The sequence below is a fragment of the Alosa sapidissima genome, chromosome 21 (assembly GCF_018492685.1).
Source record: "Alosa sapidissima isolate fAloSap1 chromosome 21, fAloSap1.pri, whole genome shotgun sequence".
Classification (NCBI taxonomy): domain Eukaryota; kingdom Metazoa; phylum Chordata; class Actinopteri; order Clupeiformes; family Clupeidae; genus Alosa; species Alosa sapidissima.
Genome location: NC_055977.1, coordinates 11,243,524 through 11,270,625, shown reverse-complemented (window position 1 = coordinate 11,270,625; position 27,102 = coordinate 11,243,524). Strand labels below are relative to the sequence as shown.

At 39.6% G+C, this 27,102-nt stretch overlaps 1 protein-coding gene and 1 long non-coding RNA gene across 2 annotated transcripts; both read left to right on the top strand.

Annotated features, from left to right (window-relative positions):
• The first annotated feature begins 658 nt into the window (after window positions 1-658).
• LOC121696260 lies at window positions 659-5,733 on the top strand. The gene is made up of 2 exons (XR_006026273.1): window positions 659-1,298; window positions 5,599-5,733. It is a non-coding gene; the product is annotated as an uncharacterized LOC121696260 (long non-coding RNA).
• A 103-nt stretch (window positions 5,734-5,836) lies between these two features.
• On the top strand, window positions 5,837-26,078 carry LOC121696255 (fucolectin-like). Its single transcript, XM_042077630.1, has 4 exons — window positions 5,837-5,867; window positions 5,989-6,060; window positions 21,714-22,032; window positions 25,806-26,078. Exons 2-4 carry the CDS (start codon window positions 5,994-5,996, stop codon window positions 25,975-25,977), a joined length of 558 nt encoding a protein of 185 aa, XP_041933564.1. The 5' UTR covers window positions 5,837-5,867; window positions 5,989-5,993; the 3' UTR covers window positions 25,978-26,078.
• Window positions 26,079-27,102: the final 1,024 nt, after the last annotated feature.

Genomic DNA, 27,102 nt, shown 5'->3' with positions numbered 1-27,102 from the left:
CCAAAAGGTTTCCCCGATCAGGAAATACTCCTTAATTTGCAACTTTTTGTAGGCCTAACAGAGGTAGCCTAAATATCGTGCCTATAGCGATGTCCGCTTAAAAGAAAGAAAAAAAAAAAACATTTATTTCACTTGTCTCTCTGGATTGAACGCAGAATGTGGGCTGTTGCGCAAATAGATGAATGAGGGAGGGAGATTCCGTTAACAAAAACCTAAAGTTTTGCTAACATTTTCTCCATTATTATCGTAAAATATGTCTCCATGCAGGGCAGGGCTGGTTCTAACCTAGGCTAGGCTACTATATTTGGGTGGGCTGGTAGAAATTTTGGGTGGGCAACAAAGCAAAGCTGTCAAATTGGATCAAAACTAACATAAACACAAAACAATAAGTACTGCCTAGCTTGAGTTACTGCAGCCAACAGCCAGGGATAGGCATGTCTGATGTATTTAAAATACAAATTTGTATTTTATTTAGTTGGAAAAAAATGGCATCGTATTTTGTATCAAAATACTTTATAGGTTTGTAGTTTAAAAATACTGCCAAATACTTTGGTAAAACCAATAACCTACTTTTGTTGATGTGATTATAAAAGTGAAAAACAATGAATGCAGCACTGGTGCTGACTTGTAATTTGCCCACAGTTGTTGTGATCAGAATATTGAGATTCAGGCAGATAAGTAACATGTAGGTTGCTCATGTAACAGAGGTCGTCTCTCCCCTCCCTCGATCACTCTGCGTTGTGTTGTAGTGGAATAGTGATGGACGCCACAACCGACCTTTGCTTTAATATTTATTGCTCTCTGGAATATGACAAAACAAACACAAATCAGGCAGGGAGCGATATGTTACCATTAGGCTACACGTTGGAAAGGGGGTAGAGTTGGATATAACGTCCCAGATAGCAAGGTGACATTGATATGATGTTGATTTTCCATCCAAATCATCATTTTGGTTGAGATTGAAATCTCAATGGTAAATAGACATTGAATCAGCATTACAATCCTGACAAAACCCCGACAGTACATGAGCATAGATAGAGAGGCATCGAAACAACATTGGTTTATAGTTTATATTGCCATAATCGATAGAGCATCGATACATAGTTCAGTAAAAGATATTGAAAAGTCATGGATGTATGGTTTATTGGGAAATTTTGACGTGGTGATTGAAAAGTAGTGGATTTTTAGTTGACCGCGCGACGACGTTTGAACTGTCCGGCGGGAGATCATTTTGAGCAACGGTTCAGTCAGACCAACCGTGTTCAGCTCTCTGTCAAGTTCGCCGCTCCACCTTAATGGTAAGCAAGCATTTATTCATTTAACGATAATGTTTCAATGTGAAATTGTACTACATTAAATTCGGGCATGTTTACAGTCTATGTACATCGTAGCCTACTGTCTAACTTACAAACTCATTCATGCTTGAGTCAACTTATTCTAGCTACGTTATCGTTTCTCCGTTTCTGGTCAAATGAATGTTTTACGTTAACGTTAGCAGTTCATCATAATGTTATGTTAACGTTAACGTTACTCGGCAGTCTGATTTATAATTAGGCCTTCCTTAACGTTAGTTGTCAGTAAGTTAGAGTTTATTATATTCATATGATTTACATAAAATGTTTGTTGAGTTTAAACTTTTACTGTCAAAATGATAGGCTGAAGATGATGTGCTGCTGGCTAACGTGAACCATTACTTACCAGCTAGCTAGCCTAAGTTGACTCAAGCACAGGCTCGGACTGGTAATCTGTACAACCGGGCATTTGCCCGGTAGGCCGGTCCATATGTGGGCCGGTGACCTATTTAGCCTATTTGCGGCCCGTCATGTAGACCTAGGTTTAGCCTATAAATGCAGTTGCATCCATTTGGATTGGGGGGTGACAGGTCAATCATTTTGGCCTCTTCATGGCAGGTTCAGTGTGTGTTACGATCGCGCCCCTGCCCCACCCCTCAAGTGGATTTGTCCAAGCAGCCGCTTGGTTTGTGGGGAAATATAGCCTACGAGTCCATGCATGGTAGCCTAGGCTATATAAGTGCCCTCCGCTGGCTGGTGTTCACATCATCGCAGTTTAACCGTAAACAGCAATCAGAGGTGTCTAATTTTATTCCATAAATATATTGTTTTCATAGACGTAAGTTGCACGCGCTACGAAGAGCTTCCATTTACTGCACCATGTAGGCTACTGTAGTGCGGTTTGTCTGTCAACATAAAAAAATCTCCGGGTACCTACAATTTTCGCACAACTTGGTGGAAAAGTGTAGCACAGGTTAAAGAAAACCTATTCATGTTTGGACTCAAAAGGAACTTCAAAGTATTTCCCATATAGTAGCCTTTTAGCTCACAACGACAATGAAAGTGGAACTTGGAAAGTGGAAGTCTCTCCACCGAGTGTTACATTAGACGCGGTAACGAAGTAACGAAGGTAGCCTAATTTTGCAAAATGTGATGACGGCACACAAACTTGGGCAAAAACGTTTAGTATACACTTGTGGTGATAGCCTACAGTTAATGTGAATCGCTGACTATAACCAATGTAGAAGATTTGCACCAAATAGGCCTAAAGGCTGTGGTTGTGTTTCTACAACATGTTGGCACAAATCAATTTCTGTCAACTATGACGATCTCCATTCATGTTCAGTAGCCTATATTTTTCATTTAGTCAAACAGTGACATGTGGTTTAATCAGTGTTGGGCAATTTACTTCAAAATCGTAATATATTATGTATTACTTATTACTGTCATTTCAAAGTAATTCATTACATTATAATATTACTGTCTCTGAATTGTAAGGCATTACACTATTGTATTACTTTTAAGTTACTTTTACCAAAATATCTAGAAATATGGATTTGGAATTCTAAATGCAGATTATGCTCAATGTAGCTCATTGCGCTTCTAATGGAGGGTGATGTGGTACAACATAATGACTGAGCTAGGCTTAAGGCTACAGTAGAATGCAATAGGTGCAGTGATGGCTCATGATGCAATACAAGGAACAATCATAGCCAGAATTTTGTTTAAAGAAGACAAAAGGTCAAAGTCTGGTCAATTGTGATAGAAATTATGTAACTTTAGGCTTAGGCCTACTCATTAAAATCAACAGAGAGCCCACTACCTGTATATTGTAACCCAAAACTTAAAGACATGTCAAGATAGGCTACACAGTGCAGCTACTGGCCATTTTGGTGCCCTAACTGGTGAAATACAGTATTAACCTAAGTATGTCATCATATGGCCAACTATAAAGATGTAATCTGCCTGTTCCCAGGGATGGGTAGTATTTCGAAACATGTAATATGTGTTTCAAATGCAAAATAGTATTTTGTCATTTGTATTTTATTGGGTTGAAGGAAATGGCTCTGTATTTTGTATCAAAATACTTTATTGGTGTGTATTTTTGTATTTTAAAAATACTGCAACATACTAAATGTGAAAAACACAAAAAAAGTAGATACTACACACAGGTGTAATGAATAATTGGTAATTAGGCAACAATGGTTTATGTTTATCGCAATCAGCTAATGTGAGAACAGCTGTGTTCAACAACACTTACAGCTTTTCAGTGACGGCTATTGCTGAAGCATCAGCTCTGGTCTGAAGCACTGGTGTGAAGTGGTACGCAAGTAAAGACGAGCAAGTTGACCTGTGCAAGTTCACATAAGGACACTGACAAAGGCAACCATGTCCCATGGTCTCCATGCCAATCTTTAACAGAAAAATGTCAGATATCTCAACCACAATGACATCAATAGATGGTAAGGTGTTGAGTGTGTTTGAATTCCCTTCCTTGTAGCATCCTTTTCTGCGTTCCACAGTGGGGAGAAGTTCACCTTGTTTAATTAAATAACAATTCTATTTCCTTATTAGCTGCATACTTGAGGTTGGAGATATTAAGGCACGTCAAGTCTCTCACATACTGGAACTTCAAGATACATAGCTGTATGATTTTCTTATTCAGTTCTGCACTGGACTTGAATTATGAATTTTGGCACAGATACACAATTATGATTTTGGCCTATTGATTATAATGTGGTTAATTGAAAGCTCTGTCAGTCATTTGGATAAGCATCAGCTAGATGACTAAATGTAAATGTAAATTCTTGAATTATTCTTAATTTTGATCACACTACATGAACTTGCATATGGTATACGACAGGGGCCAAATTGTATTGTTTTTACTATATAGTTTTAATAGGCTAAATGTTTGGGATAAAAAAAAGCTTTTTTTGCAGTGCTTCCATACTTCCTTGAAAAAAGTATTTTGAGTATTTTCTAAATACAAAAATACAGTATTTTATTTTGATACATATGTAATATGGTTAGGCCTACTGTATTTTGTAGTTTATTTTGATACATTAAAAATGAGGGTATTAGGTATTTTATTTAGAAATACATTCTGATGTATTTTTGCCCATCCCTGCCTGTTCCCAGCATTAGCACAACACTTTGCGATGATTAGCTTGTCATCTGTGACGATATATGGTAGGCCTAAGTGACTGACCTATCTGGGTACACTCAACACCTTACCATATATTGATGTCATTGTGGTTGAGATATCTGACATTTTTCTGTTAAAGATTGGCATGGAGACAATGGGACATGGTTGCCTTTGTCAGTGTCCTTATGTGAACTTGCACAGGTCAACTTGCTCATCTTTACTTGCGTACCACTTCACACCAGTGCTTCAGACCAGAGCTGATGCTTCAGCAATAGCAGTCACTGAAAAGCTGTAAGTGTTGTTGAACACAGCTGTTCTCACATTAGCTTATTGCGATAAACATAAACCATTGTTGCCTAATTACCAATTATTCATTACACCTGTCTGTAGTATCTACTTTTTTTGTGTTTTTCACATATAGTATTTTGCAGTATTTTTAAAATTACAAAATTACTATTTTGCATTTGAAACACATATTACATGTTTCAGAAATACTACCCATCCCTGGGAACAGGCAGATTACATCTTTATAGTTGGCCATATAATGACATACTTAGGTTAATACTGTATTTCACCAGTTAGGGCACAAAAATGGCCAGTAGCTGCACTGTGTAGCCTATCTTGACATGTCTTTAAGTTTTGGGTTACAATATACAGGTAGTGGGCTCTCTGTTGATTTTAATGAGTAGGCCTAGGCCTAAGCCTAAAGTTACAGCATTTCTATCACAATTGACCAGACTTTGACCTTTTGTCTTCTTTTAACAAAATTCTGGCTATGATTGTTCCTTGTATTGCATCATGAGCCATCACTGCACCTATTGCATTCTACTGTAGCCTTAAGCCTAGCTCAGTCATTATGTTGTACCACATCACCCTCCATTAGAAGTGCAATGAGCTGCATTGAGCATAATAAACTGCATTTAGAATTCCAAATCCATATTTCCAGATATTTTGGGCCGGTCCAGTAGTGGGCCGGTCCAGGAGAAAATTGCCAGGGCCGAATTTTGTTCCCAGTCCGACCCTGCTCAAGCATGAATGAGTTTGTAAGTTAGGCTACGATGTACATAGACGGAATATGATTATTCTGAAGTTTCACTTGTAAGTAGCCTTCAGTTTAACATATTTATCTAACACTGTATATCTTTCTTCTATTACTGTTAGGTGCCGCTTCACTCAACTGGATGGTCAGGCTGACTGCAACCGTAGGCCTACTGAATAGATGGCAGGGAAGCACAGCACACGGGAATTTATAAATGAAGAAGAGTGAATAAATGCACTTGCTTTTCAAACTGATAACAAGTTGTCAATGGTTATTTATGCAAGCTTGTGTAGCCTAAACCAGACATACCTACTACATAGGCGTCTTCTTGATTTCAGTGGTAGGAATAATCCATTGTTAGGACTCTTCTAATTTTTCAGGGGTGTTGAAGGTAGGTGTGTCTTGAGGTATGCACACTCCGGGAGCTCTGATATAAATGAATAGAACGTTGAAAAGTTTGGGTAGAGGCCATTCATTGACTCACTAGACATTGCGTTGTATTTTTTTTACAGACAGGATGAGGGTGTTTTTTCTTCCTTCCTTTCTTCATTTACTTGGACTAACTGTCCTGGCTGACTGTCAAGGTAAAAACATCAAATTAAATTATGCAGGAGAGGCACTTGACACTTTTCCGCATGTCTGTGTATCTCAAAATATGGGATTATGTTGAATAACTGCATGTTATTATTAATAACCACTTTTCTGTTATTTTCATCCTCAAATTGATGTTTCCTTTTTTTTTTTCATGATTGGTCAGACACATTCCCTGCAGACAGTCCACTTAAATATAACCGCAAGCGGTGATTTAACGGGGTCCGAGCAAAATGAACATGAGGTAGCATAGCTTTTTAGTTTACATATGCTTCGATTGTTTGGGCCCAATTATTTAAAAAAAAACGTGATTGTATTTCGGTTATCGGATTTCAAATTTTGAAAATGGGTTGTTCAAAGGGAAACAAGGATCCTGAAATTGGATTAGATCACATAATCTATTCTTGGTTTTGATCTGGATAAAACCTTTGTGTTGTTCAAAACTTTTGAGTTGGATTGGAATAAATTTGATCCATAAAATTAGGATAACCCTGTGCTGTAACGTTATAGTGTATTAACCTCCACAACCCAACAGTATTCTAACAGTACTCTATTCTAGTGTGCTAATCTCCACAACCCAATAGTTTTCTAACAATACCCTATTCTAGTGTGCTTACCTCCACAACCCAACAGTGTTCTAACAGTACTCTATTCTAGTGTACTAATCTCCAAGACCCAATAATATTCTATCAATACTCTATTCTAGTGTGCTAATCTCTACAACCCAATATTATTCTAACAATACTCTATTCTACAGGACTATGCATTTGTCGTGGATGAGATGAAGGGTCTGATAATGGAAGGCAGTGTTTCCCACAGAATTTAATTGTATTTGTGGTGGTAGGTGAAGGGGGGTGGGGATGGGTTGGGTGTTGGAGTCAATAAGATGAACAGCCTATAATTATACAGTTATACTTGCCTTGCACGACAAGTCCTGACTAGTAGCATAGTGTGCTAACCTCCACAACCCAACAGTATTCTAACAGTATTCTATTCTAGTATGCTAACCTCCACAACCCAACTGAAGGAACTGTAGGGGGCGATGTGGGTTGAGGTAGAGTGAGTGTGTGGCGAGCAGGCAGAGCCTCGGTCAGAAGGCTCAATGGTATGGAGTGATGACACAGATATGGCAGGTTTCGGTGCAACACAACAAAAACTTTATTTGAGTTTCAATTCATCTCTTCTTTTGTTCTTTACTTGTATGTGTGCTGCATCAAAGAGGAAACAAACAGAAAATTGAGTAATCTGTGAAATGGGGTAAATCAGTACAGATCCCAACTCACAACAATAAACTGAAATCATATGGCTATATAAGGTACAACTAAACAATACTTGACATCCCAAGTCAACCAACATCATCTAATCATCTCTCACATAGGACTCCAACACACCAAACCAACAAACAAAGACCTTAACTTTACACATGATGGCAGAGCTACTCTACAAACTGATAAACATCACAAAAGTCATAGTGAGGGTCATTAAAGTGATGACTTACGTTAACTCAAAGACGCACACAAAGCAGGACACACAACTTCTTTGTTTACTATTTTTCCTTCATCATTACGTCTATCATATTTATATTTCACCCATTAGTGTTCATCTCTACAAATGTCTAATTGCCCCAGAATTTCAAAAAGTTTTCAGGTGTACTCTTTTAGGAAAGCCCTTCATTTTATTGTCAAATGTATGCTTTGAGTTTTTCTTGTTGTGTGTTTACATTTTCACCATGTGAATGTGACTGGCCAATATGTAGGATTGACAGTGGCTCAGTGGGATAATGCCTTGTACTGGAGATCCTTAGGTTGAGAGTTCAAATCCCACTTGAAGCATTAGTGTTCGAATACTGTTGGGTTGTGCCCAGGTGAAAAAAAAAGCTATTAAAAATATACTTTTTGAAAGTGTACTAAGTACAGTTCGTACTTTTTTCGTCAAATCCAAGTGTAGTTAAGTGTATTCAATTGTATTAAGTGTATTCAAATGTATTAAGTTCAACTTAAAATCTATTTGACTACACTTCAAGTGTAAATTGTATGCTAAAATGGAACAATTTTTTTCAAACTTTAAGTGTTCTTAAGTACATTATACAAAAAGAGATTCATGAGCATTCGGAACACAGTCACAGTACACTTTTGTAACATCCCAAGTGTACTGGAAATGTACTTAAAAGGCATTACAGTATAACTAATAATAGTGTAGTAGTGTATTTTGAATACACTCTTATCCTTCTCATTTCTATTCATTTGGCATGCTTCTGTAATAATTTAAATTAACTTCAAATGTACTTCCTGACTACAATAAGTGCCTTGAAAGTTTGCAGTTATGTTAATAAAAGTTTAGTCTTAGGATACTTTAAGCATTATAAAGGCATGCAATTTAAGTATAATATTAGTGTGATTTAAAATTGTACTATTAGTACTCTCCTACCTATTGTGTTACATGATAAATTACACTTTATGAGAAAAAACATTTTATTGACATGAATGAAAACTAGAAAATGTAATTTCGAGGAAATTACCAGTGCATGAAAATATAAATATACTGTATATCAACATAAAATGCAAAACAAACTTTTATTTGGAAACAGTTGGCAGGAGTCATAGTTGATAACAACTGACAGTTGAAATGTCTAAACAGTTAAATAGTTGAGTAGTTTAAATAGTTAAATTATTTAATAGTGAATTATTGTAGTGAGGACATTTATTTTGAAACAGTTGTGGGCAGAGGAAATAGGAACAGAATCTGTAGTCTTAATAGAGCCAGATTGTATGCTTAAAGACTGAGACAGTATATATTTTAAAAGTTGAATTTAGATAGTGTAATGGATGTCGATAGACAGAAAGTTGAATGGATGTTGATAGGCAGATTGCTTAATGGATGTTGGTGGATAGTTTAATGGGTGGATGAGTGAATGGTTTGAAGAGGATGAATGGATAGAAAGTTGGATGGAATGTGCCTTATATCCTTGTAGAATGGAGAGACACAGAGAGAGTTGGCCTAGTTAAGCAGAAAGCAGTTGATACAGGTGCAATCAGTTTAACTGGCCCTTTGATGGGTCCTAGTAGTGAGCAGCTGGAAGTTGATACAGGTGCAAATCAAGTTAATTAGCCCATTGTGATGTCATTAGCCCATGTTAAGTCTATGGGGAAAAATAAGCTTGTTTTTTATTAAAGGTCTCATTCACCGAGAAACCGTTTTATACTTGTTCCTTTCGAAATACTATAGCTCACTCCAAGTTGCATATGCATGCTGCACGTGAAAATGATTTTCTACCCCCATTGCCCGCATTAGCCAATGAAAGAAAATACACAGAAAAACAAGCGAATCAGAAAAGGCCCTTCCCTGTGACGCCGCAGGGAAAACAATTATTCATGGCCTCGCCCACCTTGGCTTGTGACCGCCCACAGGAAGACAGGAAGATTTTGGCCAGGAGATTGTCTCTCTGCAGCTAGTAGGAGCTAACAGCAAGTTGCTAACAAGGCGGAGCAAATTCGTGCCTGTGTTATTTGTGGCAATAACACATCAATGTTGCATGTCTTGCCTTAGAAAGAAGAGTTGAGGAAGAAATGGTTGTAATTTATTGTTGGAACACCACCACCGAAGTATAGTCCAACATTAGTTCTGTGTTCCAATCATTTCGACCACACTCACTGTGCCTGCCTACAGTTAGAAAGTGGTTTTGCATCGATGTTCTGAAAACCTGGACCTGTACGTCACGACGATCGACCACCAGCTCACAGGCTGTAAGTACAAACAAACTTTTCCACCTAAGGGCTTCTACATACTCGACGCACCCGACTGGTAGCGCGACACCGTGACGTCAAAATGACGTAGATCTTGCTGGCGCGCCAGGATTTTAGCCAGGTAGCGCGAGGTAGCGCACAACTCATTTTTTTTCAGACGAGCGCGACAAAGTGGAAACAGGAAGATGGACTAGTTCGAGGGCAAGCGAGAATTGCAGTGTTTTGATACAGTCGTGAATTTTTAATAGTTTGCTGGATAAGTTAACAAAGTTACCAGCGAGAGTTGCAACACATGGAATTAAGAGGAAAGAATAGAAACGATTTATTTTCAAACAAAGGATATCTATTAAGGCCTGAACAAAATCTCTCTCCACTTCAGGAAATTACACAAACTCAGCCAGCTGCTAGCTAGCTAGCCAGCTAACTAAACTGTTTAAATTATTAAAATTTCCCTCGGGATGACTAAAGTATCTGTCTATATATCCATCTATCTATCTACCTGTGCGCACACCTTGGAAACTAGATGATAATGATGGTGGTAGTTGTGAATAGTAGCAACCAAAGTCTGAAGTACCATCACAGAGGCTAGCTAATAGCAGAGCCCGTTTACATTCTCTGCTACTAGTGTTTCTTAATGCAGCTTCTTCTGCTGTGTAACGTAGTTAGCGTTAATCTTTTCACAACAGCGACACCTCTGTTCAGGAGAATATTGCAACTAGTGTCGTGACCATGACGCGCAAGTATAAATGGTTACGGCGCTTCTGTGACGTCACATTGTCACGCTACCGGTCGGGTGCGTCGAGTATGTGGAACGTTTAACGACTGTTACAAAATAGCATGTTCATATTCTTCACGTTAGCATGCATGAAAAGGGCACAAGCTAGGCTTAGGCTAGCCTATATTACAGGAAGCTACACCAGGCATGTAACTGAAGTGTTCTGTTCGCGATGTGTAAAATCACATAGAGAATGTCTAATAGGAAGGGCTCTGGTAAAATCCATTAGAGGAATGGTCTATTTTTTTAACATAGCCTACAGGCCACGCGCCAGGTGTAGCTACTTCTATTGATTAGACCTATTGGAAGCTAATTGTTGCAGAAGACGCAACGCGAATGGAATGCTTCAGTTACATGCCTGGTGTAGCTACACTCATAAGGAACTGTATGACCACACTACCCAGACATTTAGCTTGTTGAACCTATAACCTAAGCGTTAAACCACAAATAATAATATTGGCAACAATATCTTATGCTCAACTAAGGACTGGTATTGTTCTAGTCTAAACAGAGAAAATCAAAAACACAATACCCGTGCACTATTAGGCTAAGTTGCTATCACTAGAGCCCAGGTATTTACACTTCAGTCTAATTTATGTCTTCTTGCCATTATTACATTGGCCTTTGTAGGCCTAAAATGATGTTTTGTTTGATTACTTGCTGTTTACTTAGTGTTTTGTATGTCTTCCAGAGCACATCCTCATGTTGGGCTACACAGCTTTCTAGCCTACATTAGGTCATCACGTTAGAAGCAAAGGTTTGTGATCTAACTTTTATTGTTGTGCTAGTTAGTTTCTAGAAGTCTTTTTCTAGTAGGCAATGTTTGGGAAAGTCAATTCATGGGTTTCATCAGTTCACTTTCCACAGGTGTATAAAATCAAGTACCTCGATTATGAATGCAGACTGCATGGTGCTTGATTAATACACCTGTGTAAATGGACCTGATGAAACCCATGAATTGCATAACAGAAATAATTACTGAATTACTGAATGTCTTCTTGTGGATGTACATCATACACCTTATCACAGTCACTAAAATATTTTTGTTTCCATTGTGCCAGTACAGTTTTGTGTGAGATAGTGAATGTCCTGTGTACTATTAGTATCTTGTAACTTGACAGTAATACACATTTATTTACTTTAGGTACCCAAACAGAATACTTAATGAAAAGTATGAGTATTGATACAAGCACTTCGGATACACCATGGACACGGGGGCCTGCTACCTCTACTCCCATCAAGCCTGTTCATCCAAGGCCAGCTAGAAGACCTCGGGTTGATCAAGAGGAAGAGGAGGATGAAAGTGACATGTCCACAATAACACCTGATGGCTCCACCTATGGCCCAGCGCAATCAATGAGCAATGTAATAGAATCATCACAGCCAACAAATGTGTTTTGTATATTTGTTTTAGGAGTTGCATCAGTTTTTGTCCCTTTTAGGCTAAAGGTTTATCTTACCTTTCATATCTTCTGTCTCACAGGGGGCCATAGTCGTCATAGTCGAATGTTTAGTGCATTTTAAAGGGAGTACATTATGTTAAGGCAGACTGGTTCTAATCCTGGGTACAGGGTCATACAAACAGGGGTACTGGTGTTGCCCATTTTTCTAACCACATGAGCAATCCCCTTATGAAAAAGTAGTATAGGAATCTTATAGTATTTTGGGACAACGTATTATAGTAATCTTATAGGAATACGTATTTTGGGACATACTGTAGAAGTACTACTAATAACTCTATAATATCTTATAACTGCTATAGTTTTTCTATAGTAGTCTTATACTATAAGATTCCTATAGTACTTTTTCCTAAGGGTCATACGTGACAGAAAACAACTTGAGTAGGCTAACCTCTGCCAATGTAGGCTATCAAAGCCATAGTTTATTCTCATTACTGGAGAAGTCTTGCAGCACACGTTCTCTGCTTCTGTAGGCATTCTGGTGCAATTCCAGCCAAATATAGCTAGGAGTAGGTAAGTGTGTTTGCATTTAGCTCTATATATATATATATATATATTGAGCTATGACCAAGTGGTCTTTCAATGATAGTATCATGGAATTCAAACCATAACCATCTATTCCGATAGCATACAATTAGCAGGCTAGGTCAGTGGCTGAACTGCATTTAGGGTGCTTATAACCTGTGTTGTTAAGTAAAATAAGCAAAGACTTTTGACTGTGTAAAGAAATAGGTCTTTATTTTAAAACGTTTCCAACTGTTTATTACTTGAATGCAAGATGACGATTGCCACAAACGTTTACCTCTTTTAGGAGAAATTTTAAGCTGACATGCAATTGTTACCATTCTATTAAACCAACGTTCACCAACAAACGATCAGGAAGCGGTTCTTCTTCCTACTCGGATACTAGGATCAAACACATGAAGTTGTATCTCCGAAGACATTTTGTGCAACAGTTTTGACTCGAGTTTTAGCCAGGTTTTAGCACTGTAAAGTTGAATATGGAGCATAGCACAGGCAGAATCAGATGAGGACGCACGGGAGGGAGCATCACAGTACTGTAAGCCAATCAGAGGCGAGGTCATTAACATGTTGATAGCAATAATTTTACGGTTAAAATTATTAATAATTGAATTGCCATGTGACCCTTCTTGGTTTAAAACAAAGACACCCTCCCCTCCCCCAATCAAATGCTAATGTGGTGGTTCAAGGCCTATCAGTTACACAGGACAAAGGATGTTTCCTTGATATAATGTATCCATGTGTCATGAAATGTAAATGTATTCATGTTTGGTATCATTCTGATAGTCTCAGTACAAGGATTGTAATGATTTGATTGTGAGAATGTTTGGAACATTCTATAAGTGATATTTCTGATATATATGATATCTCTCCTCATGCTATTCTGATAAGAATGGATAGGTGTGAAGTGGGTGTGAGTAGGTGTGTCTGATACCAAGTGGAGAACCAACCAAGTGGGCTTGTTTTTGGCGCCATTTTTTTCTTTGTTTAAAGCATTTAAAAGTAACTAAACTGCAATGTTTGTCAGATTTTAGATTTTTAGACTTGGACTAAGGATGTAGAGCGGAAGAGAGGAGAAGTTGGCTACAGGCCAACCTAGGCCTTTCAGGCCTGGGCTAGGCCTACATAGACCATAGACCTTTTTTTGTACCCTCTCTGCTTGTAACAGAATAAACTTGATTCCTGAGTTTTTCCTGAAATTCGCCAGTCTAAAATTAATATTAAGTAATTATTCACCACAATTACTTTCAATGTCATGAATATTCATGAGCAAGAGGCAAATCCTGTTGTTCCTCGCCTCCCACCTTCCCCACCAAACTAGAATAGCATGAAATGAAAGAGCATTTTTTTCACCAAAACCGGCTCAAAGGGCATTCATTAATACTAGAGACCATGGCAAAATTAATGAAAAAACGATGAGATGAGACCTTTAATATCTCAAAAAGTTTACAAAAGTGAAAAATACATTCCCCACGTGTCCTTTTCCAGACCTACGTTACAAAGTTTGAACGAAGTTTCTACGTTAAACGGTTAAAGCTGAATTAGATGCAGAAATTTGGTGGGAAGAATAATAATAACTAGAAAACGCAATTCCAGGGAATTACCAGTGCATGAAAATGCAAAACATATGGTGGTAACCATGTTACTTAGCTAATAATTTTTAGCAGTTTTGTTAACAATGCTAACAATGTTAGCAATGCTAACATGCTAACTAGCTACAGTGGGTAGGAGTCATAGTTGATGATAAGTAACAGTTACAATGGCTGAACAGTTAAGTTCAGTAGTTTAAAGGGTTAAATTGTTTAACAGTGAAATATTATAGTGAGGACTTTTATTTTGAAACAGTTTTTGGCAGAGGAAGCAGTTGAACAGGATGTGTAGTCTTAATAGGGCCAGTTTGTATTGCTTAAAGCCTGAGACTGGCAGTTGATCCAGGTGGCCCGAACACCTGCCATAGGATTCTAATTGCTTAACGACCGTATTGTGATGTCATAATCATAATGTTAAGTCAATGGGGAAATTTTGATTAGTTTTTAATTAATAGTTTAAAAAGTATAAAAGTTACAAAGCTGAAAAATACATAGCACCCATGTCCCAAGTAAGACCTACGTAACATAGTTTGAATGAAGTTTCTACGTTAAACGGTTGAAGCTGCATTAAATGCGTTAGCGGAAGAATAAGAACTAGAAAATTCCAGGGAATTACCAGTGCATGAAAATGCAAAACATATGGTGTGAAATATATTGTTAAAACAGATGATGTGCTAATTGGCAACCAACATGATGAGGTTTAATATAGTTCAAATGACTGAACTAGGTAGATGAGGTTTAATATAGTTGGAATGACTGAACTAGGTAGATGAGGTTTAATATAGTTGGAATAACTGAACAGTTAAATAGGTGGATAGTTTATATAGTTAAATGATTTGCTTGGTAGATAAGGTTTAATATAGTTGGAATGATTGAACGGTTAAATAGGTGGATAATTTAAATAGTTAAATTATTTAGGTAGATAATTGACGATAACTGGCAGTTGGAATGGCCCTAATGTTTGCTAGCAGTTATGCTACTATGTTATCAAAGATAATAATGTTAACCAAGTTTTTTTTGCTAAAAATGCTAACTAGTATGCTAACTATGCTAACCATGTTACTTAGCTAATCATTTTTAACAGTTTTGCCAAAAATGCTAACTAGCATGCTAACACGCTAGCATGCTAACTACGTTACTTAGCTAATCATTTTTAACAGTTTTGCTAAAAATGCTAACTAGCATGCTAACATGCTAACTAGCTTCAGTGGGTAGGAGTCATAGTTGATGACAAGTAACAGTTACAATGGCTGAACAGTTAAAAAGTTCAGTAGTTTAAAGGGTTAAATTGTTTAACAGTGAAATATTGTAGTGAGGACTTTTATTTTGAAACAGTTTTTGGCAGAGGAAGCAGTTGAACAGGATGTGTAGTCTTAATAGGGCCAGTTTGTATGCTTAAAGCCTGAGAGTGGCAGTTGATGCAGGTGGCCGGAACACCTGCCATAGGATTCTAATTGCTTAACGGCTCTATAGTGATGTCATCAGCCCATGTTAAGTCTATGGGGAAATTTTGATTAGTTTTTAATTAATAGTTTAAAAAGTATAAAAGTTACAAAGATGAAAAATACATAGCACCCATGTCCTAAGTAAGACCTACGTAACATAATTTGAATGAAGTTTCTACGTTAAACGGTTGAAGCTGCATTAAGTGCGTTAGAAGAAGAATAAGAACTAGAAAAGCATTTCCTGAAGGAAATACAGTGCATGAAAATGCAAAAATATGATGTAAAATATCATACAGAGTAAAAACAAACTATATTGGTTGCTAGGTAGATGAGGTTTAATATAGTTGGAATGACTGAACAGTTAAATAGGTGGATAGTTTAAATGGTTAAATTATTTAGGTAGATAGTTGACGATAACTAACAGTTGGAATGGCTCTAATGTTTGCTAGCAGTTATGTTGGTACTAACAGTTATTTCTTTATCAAGTGTTTTTGCATCGAAATGATTCTTGTTTTGCACCAGATAGAAAATGAGTAGGCTAGTGGCTATAGAATGTAGTATATTATGTGCGCATTTTAGTAAATAATAGCTCACAATTTTGTAAAATGATGCACTATTTAGTACAATAATACATACATAATTTCAATACCCCCCCCCCCCCCCCCCCCCAAACTGAAGTGGATGCCGGTGTACTTACTAAAGTGTATTCCCCCCCGTTCCTTATTTTCATATCAGAAAGTTGGCAACCCTAGGTTCACCACACATTATATTAAAGAACATTGGTGAACTTTAGGCAAACGTTGCTTAATAAAGAACACACTTTTTTCCCATCATAGTTTGTCTAACGTTAGTGCTAGCCAACGCTTGTCAATAATCCCACAAACACAAAGCAGGCGAATGTAGTTTTCTGGGTCTGGGTCAACGTTTATGACATTAACGTTAGCTAAATTAGCTAATGTGATCTGACATTGCTAGCTTGTACTAGCAAGGATAGGCCTACAAACAAACTCTTGAAAGATTGCTAAGCCACCAATTTCACATCTCCAAAGACTACCGAATGTCATAAACAGTAAGCTACATCAGAATCATTTAACAATATGCTTTGGGACTCACCTGATAACGAACAACTTGGCACTTTAGATCCAACTGGCTTCTGGCTCTAGGACCAACGTCTCTGGCATGACTAGAATCTATAATGTTAGTATCTTTAATTTTGACAAACCTGAAACCTTATACAGACCGTAAACGTATGCATTTTCTGGTCTCTACAGTCTATCTGTCTTGCAAATAAAGTTACAAGCGCATAGACTGTATAAAATAACGTTAATGTTTGCTCACACCACGTTTTGCTCGAAAGGTGCACAGACCCGCCCACTCCATTTTAAATTCAAACAGCCATCGTGATTGGTCAACTGGATTGCCACTCAGTGTTGCCTATAAATTTAACAACATGCCACATTCATCCTCTCACAACCTTTACTACATCACAAACTACTTACTAAGACACAAAATCAACAAAAGAAAAAATATTATTTGATGACCAAAATTGATCTGTGTGTCTCTCTGTAGGCTAGGTTATTGCACATTGCCATCCATGCGGCTGACATATCAGGCTACACACATTAGTATTTTATTAAAAGTTAGATGAAACTATACAAACAATCTTTTACCAAAAATATACTTTCCATAAGTACACTATATTACAACTCTAAGTATTACCAATTTAATACACTTAACCAAAATAAACTTCTTTACCATTTAAAATACACTAACAAGTACACTTTTTAAAAGTACATTACAAAAACACTTTGAATATTGCAGAATTAGTATATTTACTTTTAGTACACTGAAGTTGAACTTAATAACATCTACTTTGAAGTATACTTTCTAAAAGTACACATTAAACATACTTTACATAAAGTACAAAAAGTGTAAGCATACTTGTTTTATACTTCATAAACTTGAATCATATTTCTAACACACTAAAGTATACAACTTTTTTACCTGGGTGGAGGTTAGCATACTAGAATACAATGCTGTTGGGTTGTGGAGGTTAGCACACTATAACTTTACAGCTACTTGTCAATATGGACTTGTAGTGCAAGGCAAGTATAACTGTATAATTATAGGCTGTTTATCATTGACTCCGACACAGAACCCACCCCCCCTTCACCTACCACCACAAATACAATTCAATTCTGTGGGAAACACTGCCTTCCATTATCAAACCCTTCATCTTATCCACAACAAATAAATAGTCCTGTAGAACCAAGTATTGTTAGAATACTATTGGGTTGTAGAGATTAGCACACTAGAATAGAGTACTGTTAGAATATTGTTGGGTTGTGGTGGTTAGCATACTACAATAGAGTATTGTTAGAATACTGTTGGTGAAAAGACTCCCTAAGTTTATATATATATATATATATATATATATATTATTATTATTATTATTATATTGTTTCTCATTTTCGAATGTACACTTAAATCTGCACAAAGTCCTTGAGGTGAAAGTGCTGTGGAGAAATTGCAGGATTGTTTGGCTCTGCCACCTAACCACGCCCAGTTTACCTGCTGGGAAACCCTGTAGCTCCGGAGCAGGGGCTCAGACCAGGATAAATTGTTTGCTCGCCCTCAGTTCACTCTTTTGTTCATCTCAACCCAGCACTCCAGTGTGTCCTGCTTTGTGTGCGTCTTTGAGTTAACGTTAAGTCATCACTTTAATGACCCTCACTATAACTTTTGTGATATTTATCAGTTTTTATTACACGGCTCTTCAGAGTGCTGCAGAAAATTCCATTCACATGAATGGGCCTTCCCAACGTTCGGGCCTATGTTAAATAAATCACCGGCAAAGTATATAATCACCGCTGTCAATGGCAACGGGTTGATTAACGTCTTTCATATCCCTCCGCAAGAATTCCGTTCGCTTATTGCAATGGAATTTCATTGAAAGGGAAAGTAAGCTAGTAAGACGTTGCCACGCAACACCTGAAACTGTCAAGTTCTATCTGTGTGGCAAACTATTTATTTTGTCAGCAGAAGACACGAAATGGTAGCAAAATCATTTTTAAAGATTCATTGTGTTGATGTATTGTCCGCCGGTAATTATCAGAAAATAAGTCCCGACAGGGAGAACAGAACCCCGACGCGCAGGGAGAGTGTGAGTTGGGATCTGTACTGATTTACCCCATTTCACTGATTACTCCATTTTCTGTTTGTTTCCTCTTTGATGCAGCACACTTACAAGTAAAGAACAAAAGAACAGATTAATTGAAACTCAAATAAAGTTCACTTGTGTTGCACCGAAACCTGCTATCTCCGTGTCATCACTCCATACCCATTGAGCCTTCTGACCGAGGCTCTGCCTGCTCGCCACACACTCACTCTACCTCGACCCACATCGCCCCATACAGTTCCTTCAGTTGGGTTGTGGAGGTTAGCATACTAGAATAGAATACTGTTAGAATACTGTTGGGTTGTGAAGGTTAGCACACTATAACGTTACAGCTACTTGTCAGGACTTGTCGTTCAAGGCAAGTATAACTGTATAATTATAGGTTGTTCATCTTATTGTCTCCAACACAGAACCCCCCCCCCCCCCCCCCCCTCACCTACCACCACAAATACAATTCAATTCTGTGGGAAACACTGCCTTCCATTATCAGACCCTTCATCTTATCCACGACAAATACATAGTCCTGTAGAATAGAGTATTGTTAGAATAATATTGGGTTGTAGAGATTAGCACTCTAGAATAGAGTATTGTTAGAACACTATTGGGTTGTGGAGATTAGCACACAGTACTGTTACAATACTGTTGGGTTGTGGAGGTTAGCACACTATAACGTTACAGCACAGGGTAATCCTAATTTTATGGATCAAATTAATTCCAATCCAACTCAAAAGTTTTGAACAACACAAAGTAAAGGTTTTATCCAGATCAAAACCAAGAATAGATTATGTGATCTAATCCAATTTCAGGATCCTTGTTTCCCTTTGAACAACCCATTTTCAAGATTTGATCCAATCTGGTAACTGAAATCCGATAACCGAAATCCGATCATGTTTCTTTTGAACAATTGGGCCCAAACAATCAAAGCATATGTAAACTAAAAAGCTATACTACCTCATGTTCGTTTTGCTCGGACCCCGTTAATCACCGCTTGCGGTTATATTTTATTATTGATATTTGATATTGTAATGACATTATTGTTATTATTACTATTTTGATTGATATTGCGGATCATATTGGCCTATGTGAGGGTCCAAGGGTTCCTCCCACTGGAAAATTTTTGCTGTTAAACACACCATTTTAACACAGTTTGGGCGGGACAGAAATTCCTTAACAGAGCAAGCGGCTCGTCTTCTGTCTAACTCAGCTATAGGCCTAGGTGACGTGAACAGGGGGCAGCCGTGGCCTACTGGTTAGCGCTTCAGACTTGGAACCGGAACCCGGTTCGAGCCCCGACCAGCAGGCACGGCTGAAGTGCCCTTGAGCAAGGCACCTAACCCCTCACTGCTCCCCGAGCGCCGCTGTTGTTGCAGGCAGCTCACTGCACCGAGATTAGTGTGTGCTTCACCTGTGCTGAGTGTGTTTCACTAATTCACGGATTGGGATAAATGCAGAGACCAAATTTCCCTCACGGGATCAAAAGAGTATATATACTTATACTTACTTATAACATACTGTACATGCATACTGCATATTAGGCCAGTCAATCTAGCCCAAAAAGACAAAAAAATTGCAGAACAGAAATAGTTTTTATTGGTCCTAATACCCCCCTGAATCATATACTAAAAGTCTACCGCCATAGATGGAGTGGAACATAGGTCCAACGATCTAGCTGTAGTGAATTATGGGAGTTATAAGATCACTGGATCATTGGCTAAAATTAGGTAGGCCTATATTTCATTTCCTATTCACTTCCTAAATAAATGGCATGCACGATTAATCCTAATAACATGAAACATGGACAAATGTGGCTGCGTGAGGAGATGCACACAATGTTTCATACATGTATGGTCAGCTGAGTAAATCAGATTGTTTTTTAGCTGCAGTCACAACTTGTTTCCAAACTCCACAATTTGTCTAAAGTCACAAATGCAAACAATGAGCCAAGACCGCCCCGCAAAACTGGCACTCACACACACACACACACACACACCTGAGGGAGCTGTCTGCTCAATTCCCACGCAGTTTGGTCCACCTATAAACAATGCGTGTGTGAAACCCAAACAAACCAAAGTTTGTCTGCAACCACACCCACACATATTGAGATTGTCTCTCCTTCTCAGAGGCTGAAATCAGACGCCTTTGGAGCTCTTCACTCCTCTGGAGGCACTTCAGACGCACACATACAAACCCACTCCTCACCTGTCACCTCTCTTTCTCAACAAACACCCACACTCACACTCATGCAGGCATGCACGCACATACGAGAGGGAGACAGAGAGAGAGAGCCTTTCATAATCCCCACTAACTTTTGGCACAGAAAGAATTTGCTGAAAGTGATGAATAATGGATTACTGATTAGAGAAAACCAATTAGAGAAAAAAAGAATGATTAGAGAACACTCTAATCTGCTAAGACACTGCCTCTGCTAAGACAATTATTTAACGAAGTCTCTCAGTCATCATCAACAGGAGTGGTCCTAACACGGACCCTTGCTACACCGCTGCCTGTGTGTTCAGGGGCTGGTGGCCAGAGTGGGTGGAGGGGTGGGGGAGACTGATTTGAATTTCTATGGAAGTAGGGTGGGGTGCAGTGGGATATTAACAACCACGCATATTTAGTTTGTTTATTATTGCGCTTCTCAACTAGGGCAGCCCTTCTCAAAGTTGTAACAAAAGAAATCTGTTCTGATCTGTTTTTGGCAAAGGTATTATATTCCGGGGGCCAATAATTGTTTACCAGCTTTACCAGGGGTGCCAATTATACATTTACATGTATTAATTTAGCACACTTTTCATCCAAAGTGACTTACATAATTCTGAGCAACTTGTGGTTAAGTGTCTTGCTCAATGGCACAACAGTAGAAGCTGAGAATTATTGTGGATGGTGCTGTAATTAGTTAGTAGCTCATTTACCAGTGTTCTTGTTTCCATGCAGGTGAGAATTACCCTGGGAATCTCTGGGAGTTCTCGCCAGGTGAGAATGTGGCTTTAAAAGGGAAAGCCACTCTGTCTGACCTTTATGGACATGGCATTGCATACAATGCCATTGATGGAAATCGTGATGGCATATATGATCATGGCTCCTGTGCTCATACAAAAGTTCATCTCAGCCCTTGGTGGAGAGTGGATTTGCTCCAAAAATATAAAGTCTTCTCTGTGATAATCACCACCGAGGTTAGGGTTCCAGAGAGACTGGATGGGGCTGAAATCCGAATAGGAAATTCTCTCGTTGACAATGGTGTCAACAACCCCAGGTAAGTAGTGCATCTAAAATTCTGACATGATCATAACATGCACAGTACATTGAGACACACGTTGGTATTGCCATCTATCATACTGTGATCTTCAGCATGTGTTATGTTTGCAATATCTGCAGTTTCCCTCACTAGACTACTTTAAATATTGTTGCTTTTACATTACATTTCATTTGGCTGACGCTTTTTTAGCCAAAGCGACTAACAACATGGTAAACAATTTAAGTTTTAGAGCAATTCTCAAACAATTTTAGGACAATTTAAAAACATTAGAGTACAGTAAAAATAAGTGCATCAGTGAGTGCTGTTTTTAACAGTTACGTGTCAGTTTAAGACGGCTGGTGAGTGCTAGGATCAGCAAGACTTGTTGTAAGTGTTGCTATGAGAGGAGATGTTCTCTAAAGAGCTGGGTCTTCAGAAGTTTTTTGAAAATGGAGAGGGATGTCCCTGCCCTTGTAGGAACTGGCAGTGTGTTCCACCAACGAGGAACAACAGATGAGAAAAGTTTGGATTGGCCTGAGCGTACTGGTGGTAGAGCTAGACGTCGTTCGTCTGAGGAGCGCAGCGGTCTGGAGGTAGCGTATGTCTGTATGAGGGCATTCAAGTAGGTGGGAGCAGAACCAGAGACTACTTTGTAGGCAAGCGTTAGAGCCTTGAATTTGATGCGGGCCGCCATAGGTAGCCAGTGTAGCTGGATGAGCAGTGGGGTAACATGTGCCCTTTTGGGTTGGTTGTAGACCAGGCGTGCCGCCGCATTCTGGATCATCTGAAGTGGTTTCACTGCGCAGGCTGGGAGACCTGTCAGGAGGGCGTTGCAGTAGTCGAGTCGTGAGATGACTATTGCCTGAACCAGAAGTTGGGTAGCATCTTGAGTCAAGTAGGTCCTGATTTTCCGTATGTTGTAGAGTGCAAAACGGCATGACCGGGCGACTGAGGCAACATGATCTGAGAAGTTTAGTTGGTTGTCGAGAACAATTCCTAGATTTCTTGCAGTCCTGGTAGGTGAAACAGACAGGGAGTCAAATTTGATGTTGATGTCGTGGTGTATGGTAGGTTTAGCTGGGAGGAGCAGCAGTTCAGTCTTTGAGAGGTTCAGCTGGAGGTGGTGTGCCTTCATCCATGTAGCTATGTCAGAGAGGCAATCCGAGATCTGTGTTGAAACGTGGGGTCATCAGGTGGAAAGGACAGATAGAGCTGTGTGTCGTCTGCATAGCAGTGGTATGAGAAGCCATGCGAACGGATAGTCTGTCCCAAGGAGGTGGTGTAGATAGCAAAGAGAAGGGGGTCTAGCACTGAGCCCTGGGGGACTCCTGTGGTGAGATGGTGAGGTGCAGATAGCTGACCAAGCCATGATACGTTAAACGAGCGTCCTGTGAGGTAGGATTCAAACCAGGAGAGAGCAGAACCGGAGATTCCCATGTTAGCAAGTATAGCGAGAAGGATGCGGTGATTAACCGTGTCAAAGGCAGCCGATAGGTCAAGCAGAATGAGTACTGATGACCGAGCGGTCGCCCTGGCTTCTTTTAAGGCTTCTGTTACAGACAGCAGAGCCATTTAGGTAGAGTGGTCACTTTTGAACCCAGACTGATTTGGATCCAGAAGGTTGTTCTGTGAAAGGAAGTCAGAGACCTGTTTGGAGACTGCGCGTTCAATGCCTTTGGATAGGAAAGGCAGGAGTGAGACAGGGCGGTAGCTTTCGACTTGAGCAGGGTTGAGAGAAGCTTTCTTAAGTAACGGTGTTACCCGGGCCATTTTGAACGCTGTTGGAAATGTGCCGGAGGTTAGCGAGGCATTGATCACATGTGTGATAGCTGGTGCGATGGTTGGGCTGATGGACTGAAGTAGGCTTGTGGGTATAGGGTCCAGATACTAGATACCAGTCTAGATACTTCACTCTCGGAGAGAGGCGTGAATGCTGAGAAAGATGTTCCAGCAGTCCCTAGAGGTTGTAGGAGTGCGGTATCAGTCTGATGCGTTGAGTGGGCATGTAGAGAATTGACTGCTGATTGCCGCCACTTTGTTTGTAAAAAATGAGGCGAGGGTATCTGCAGTAAGGCAGGATGGAGGAGGAGGCAGCTGAGGGTTGAGTAGCGATTTGAAGGTTGAGAAAAGTTTTCGAGTGTCTGTAGCGCTGTTGATTTTGTCATTGTAGAAAGCCGTCTTAGCAGCAGTGATGCTGGCTGAGAAGGAGGTCAGGAGTGTCTGGTAGTTTTTGAGGTCATCAGTTAGTTTGGATTTGTGCCATTTCCTCTCCGCGGCTCTGAGCTTGGTGCGCTGCGATCGGAGGGTATCATTTAGCCATGGATGAGAGTGTTTGGATCGAGCTGGCCTTGTGGTAAGAGGGCACAGCTCGTCTAGACACGAGCTGAGTGTGGAGCAGAACGAGTCTGTGGCCTCATTAACCTCCAGAGAGGAGAAGGTGTTGAGTGGAGGTAGACCGGAGGCAACCACAGAGGAAAAGTGCGTTGGAGACAGGTTCCGGATGTTGCGGCAGAACGTGACCATCGGCTGAGGAGCCGGAGGCTGTTCTGTTAGGCTGACGTTGAACTGGATGAAGAAGTGGTCAGAAAGATGGAGAGGCGTCACCATGAGGGTGTCTGTGCTGCAGTTCCGAGTGAAGATAAAGTCAAGCTCTTTGCCAGCTTTGTGAGTCGGTGGGCTTTGAACCAGTTTGAGGTCAAAGGAGTGGATCAGGGCCAAAAAGTCAGCTGAGCCTGGGGCATCTAAGTGGATGTTCATATCGCCGAGAACAAGAAGCGGGCAGTCATGCTCAGGGATGGAGGACAGCAGAGTGTCAAGTTCGTCCATAAAGTCACCTAGTTGGCCTGGAGGGCGGTAGATGACCAGCACGTAGAGTTTTGCTGGGGCGATCATTGTGATGGCATGGAATTCGAATGAGACATATTTGTTTGAAGGCAGTAGCGGGGTGAATTTCCATTTGTTGGAGATCAGCAGGCCCGTCCCACCTCCTCGTCCAGATGGGCGAGGGGTGTGGGATAGTGTAAGGTTAGTTGAGAGTGCAGCCGGGGTGGCAGTGTTCTCAGGTTTGATCCAAGTCTCAGTGAGAGCAAGGAGTTCCAAAGAAAGGTGGTTGGCATAGGCAGCTATGAAGTCTGTTTTGTTGACTGCGGATTGACAGTTCCACAAGCCCATGGAGAAGGAGGTTTCTGTAGGTGAGGACCGTTTAAGTTGCTGGAGGTTAAGGCGATTTCTGCCCCTTTTGGCATGATGCCGTTTTCTGCGATGGTGATAACAGATATGGTGGAATGGCACATTTTTGCCTTGTCGGCGCCTGTGGTCGGTGAACTTGCACAGGTAAACTTGCTCGTCTTGACCGTGTCCGTCTTAAACGAGTACGGCTGAAACGAGGCCTGACGCTTCAGCAACAGCCTCTATTGTTATGCTGACAGGAATTGCATGCAGCTGTCCTCGTTTCTCACTAATGATGAATTAGCGTAGACCGCCCTCTGACGTTCGCACAGCTTAGATTGTTCAAAAGGGTGTTAATTACTGTCAACTGAAAGTCCGCTCGCTCACACCGACCGAAACTCGCAGTTTCAAGTAGCCTCCTCCCTCAGCTGTTCCCAAACGCCCAGAGTCCAATTCTAAACAATTGGAGAGGATCGGCCAGTAATAGCCTATGTGTTCTTTCTTTCTCTCTCCCAACTCACTGCAGTTGTTGTTGCTGAAAACAATGGTTGAGTGCTGTAGTTTACATGCAGTGTGTTAGTTATCAAATATTGTAGTTTTATTTATCAACTCTCGTTTTTCAGGTGTGACATAATCTCGTCTATTCCTGCTGGGTTTTCCGTGACCTATGAGTGCAATGGGATGGAGGGACGCTATGTTACTGTGGTGATTCCTGGACGTATAGAGCATCTAATACTCTGTGAAGTGGAGGTATATGGATTGCCACTGTCATCCACATTTTTTAGTAACAACTAGTACAACTAGTTTTCACAATGGGTTCAGTAGTTGTATTATCATCTTTAATTTTTTAAATGTTCCTCACTGTTGTGTAGTGCTGAATTAAAAGCTTTCCATTGGAAAATCACTCTGTTGAAGGAGTTTTACTTAACATTCTCTTGCAGGAAACGTTTCACTGTACTGACTTTATTTTTCATGGAAGGAGACAAATTATTTTGTCCCAGACCTGCAATACAAAAATGAAATCAGCAGAACACAGCAGAAATACTACGCCTATGTTATGTGGTAGGCTAAAGCCTAGGTTATGTTATGGTTATGTTATGTGGTAGGCTAAAGCCTAGGCTATGTTATGGTTATGTTATGTGGCCAAAGCCTAGGTTAGTACTGAGGTTGTAAGCATGCTACTCCAAGTCCAAAAAAATATATACTTATGTGCATAATTATGTTATGAAGACTTGTTCAGAAGACTTCAATAGGAGACATCAACCTAAAAAATCTCAGTATTTATCACCTGAAAATGTGAATCAAATGTAAGAAAAACAACTGCAGACACCCACATATTGGTGAGTTATAATATGATGGTCCAGGGCTGTTTCAAGGAATTTGGGGGCTCCAAGCAAAATGGACATGGAGGCCCCCACCCACCGCACGCAAAGCCTACAGGAACCACAGCATAGCCATACAGTTTAAATTCACCCACACTTTATATAAATAAAAAATGTTGACAGTGCAAATACTGCTGTTGCATATATATATATATATATATATATATATATATATATATATATATATATATATGCTGTGCATTAGTTTTGAACATTTTGAACATTTGCAAAAACACCACCGTACCATAAAATCCAATGTCAGCTTCTTCCTCATGAATGGAGGATGAAGTTGATGGTGTACCTGGGAAAATAATTGAAAAAAAAAATCTGAGATTACCTGTGAAGTACGTTTGACCATTTCACTGTTGGCATATTGGAAATGGTCATTAACAGCTCAGCGAGAGAAATTCACTCTACCTTCATCAGTGGAGGTATCCTTAGGAAGAGCCTAAGGGCTGAGACATTTAAGCAAAGCACCTTGAGGGAGAAAGAAAAGATATGTTAGCATTTCCATATTTTGATATTGAGAAGGGATGCA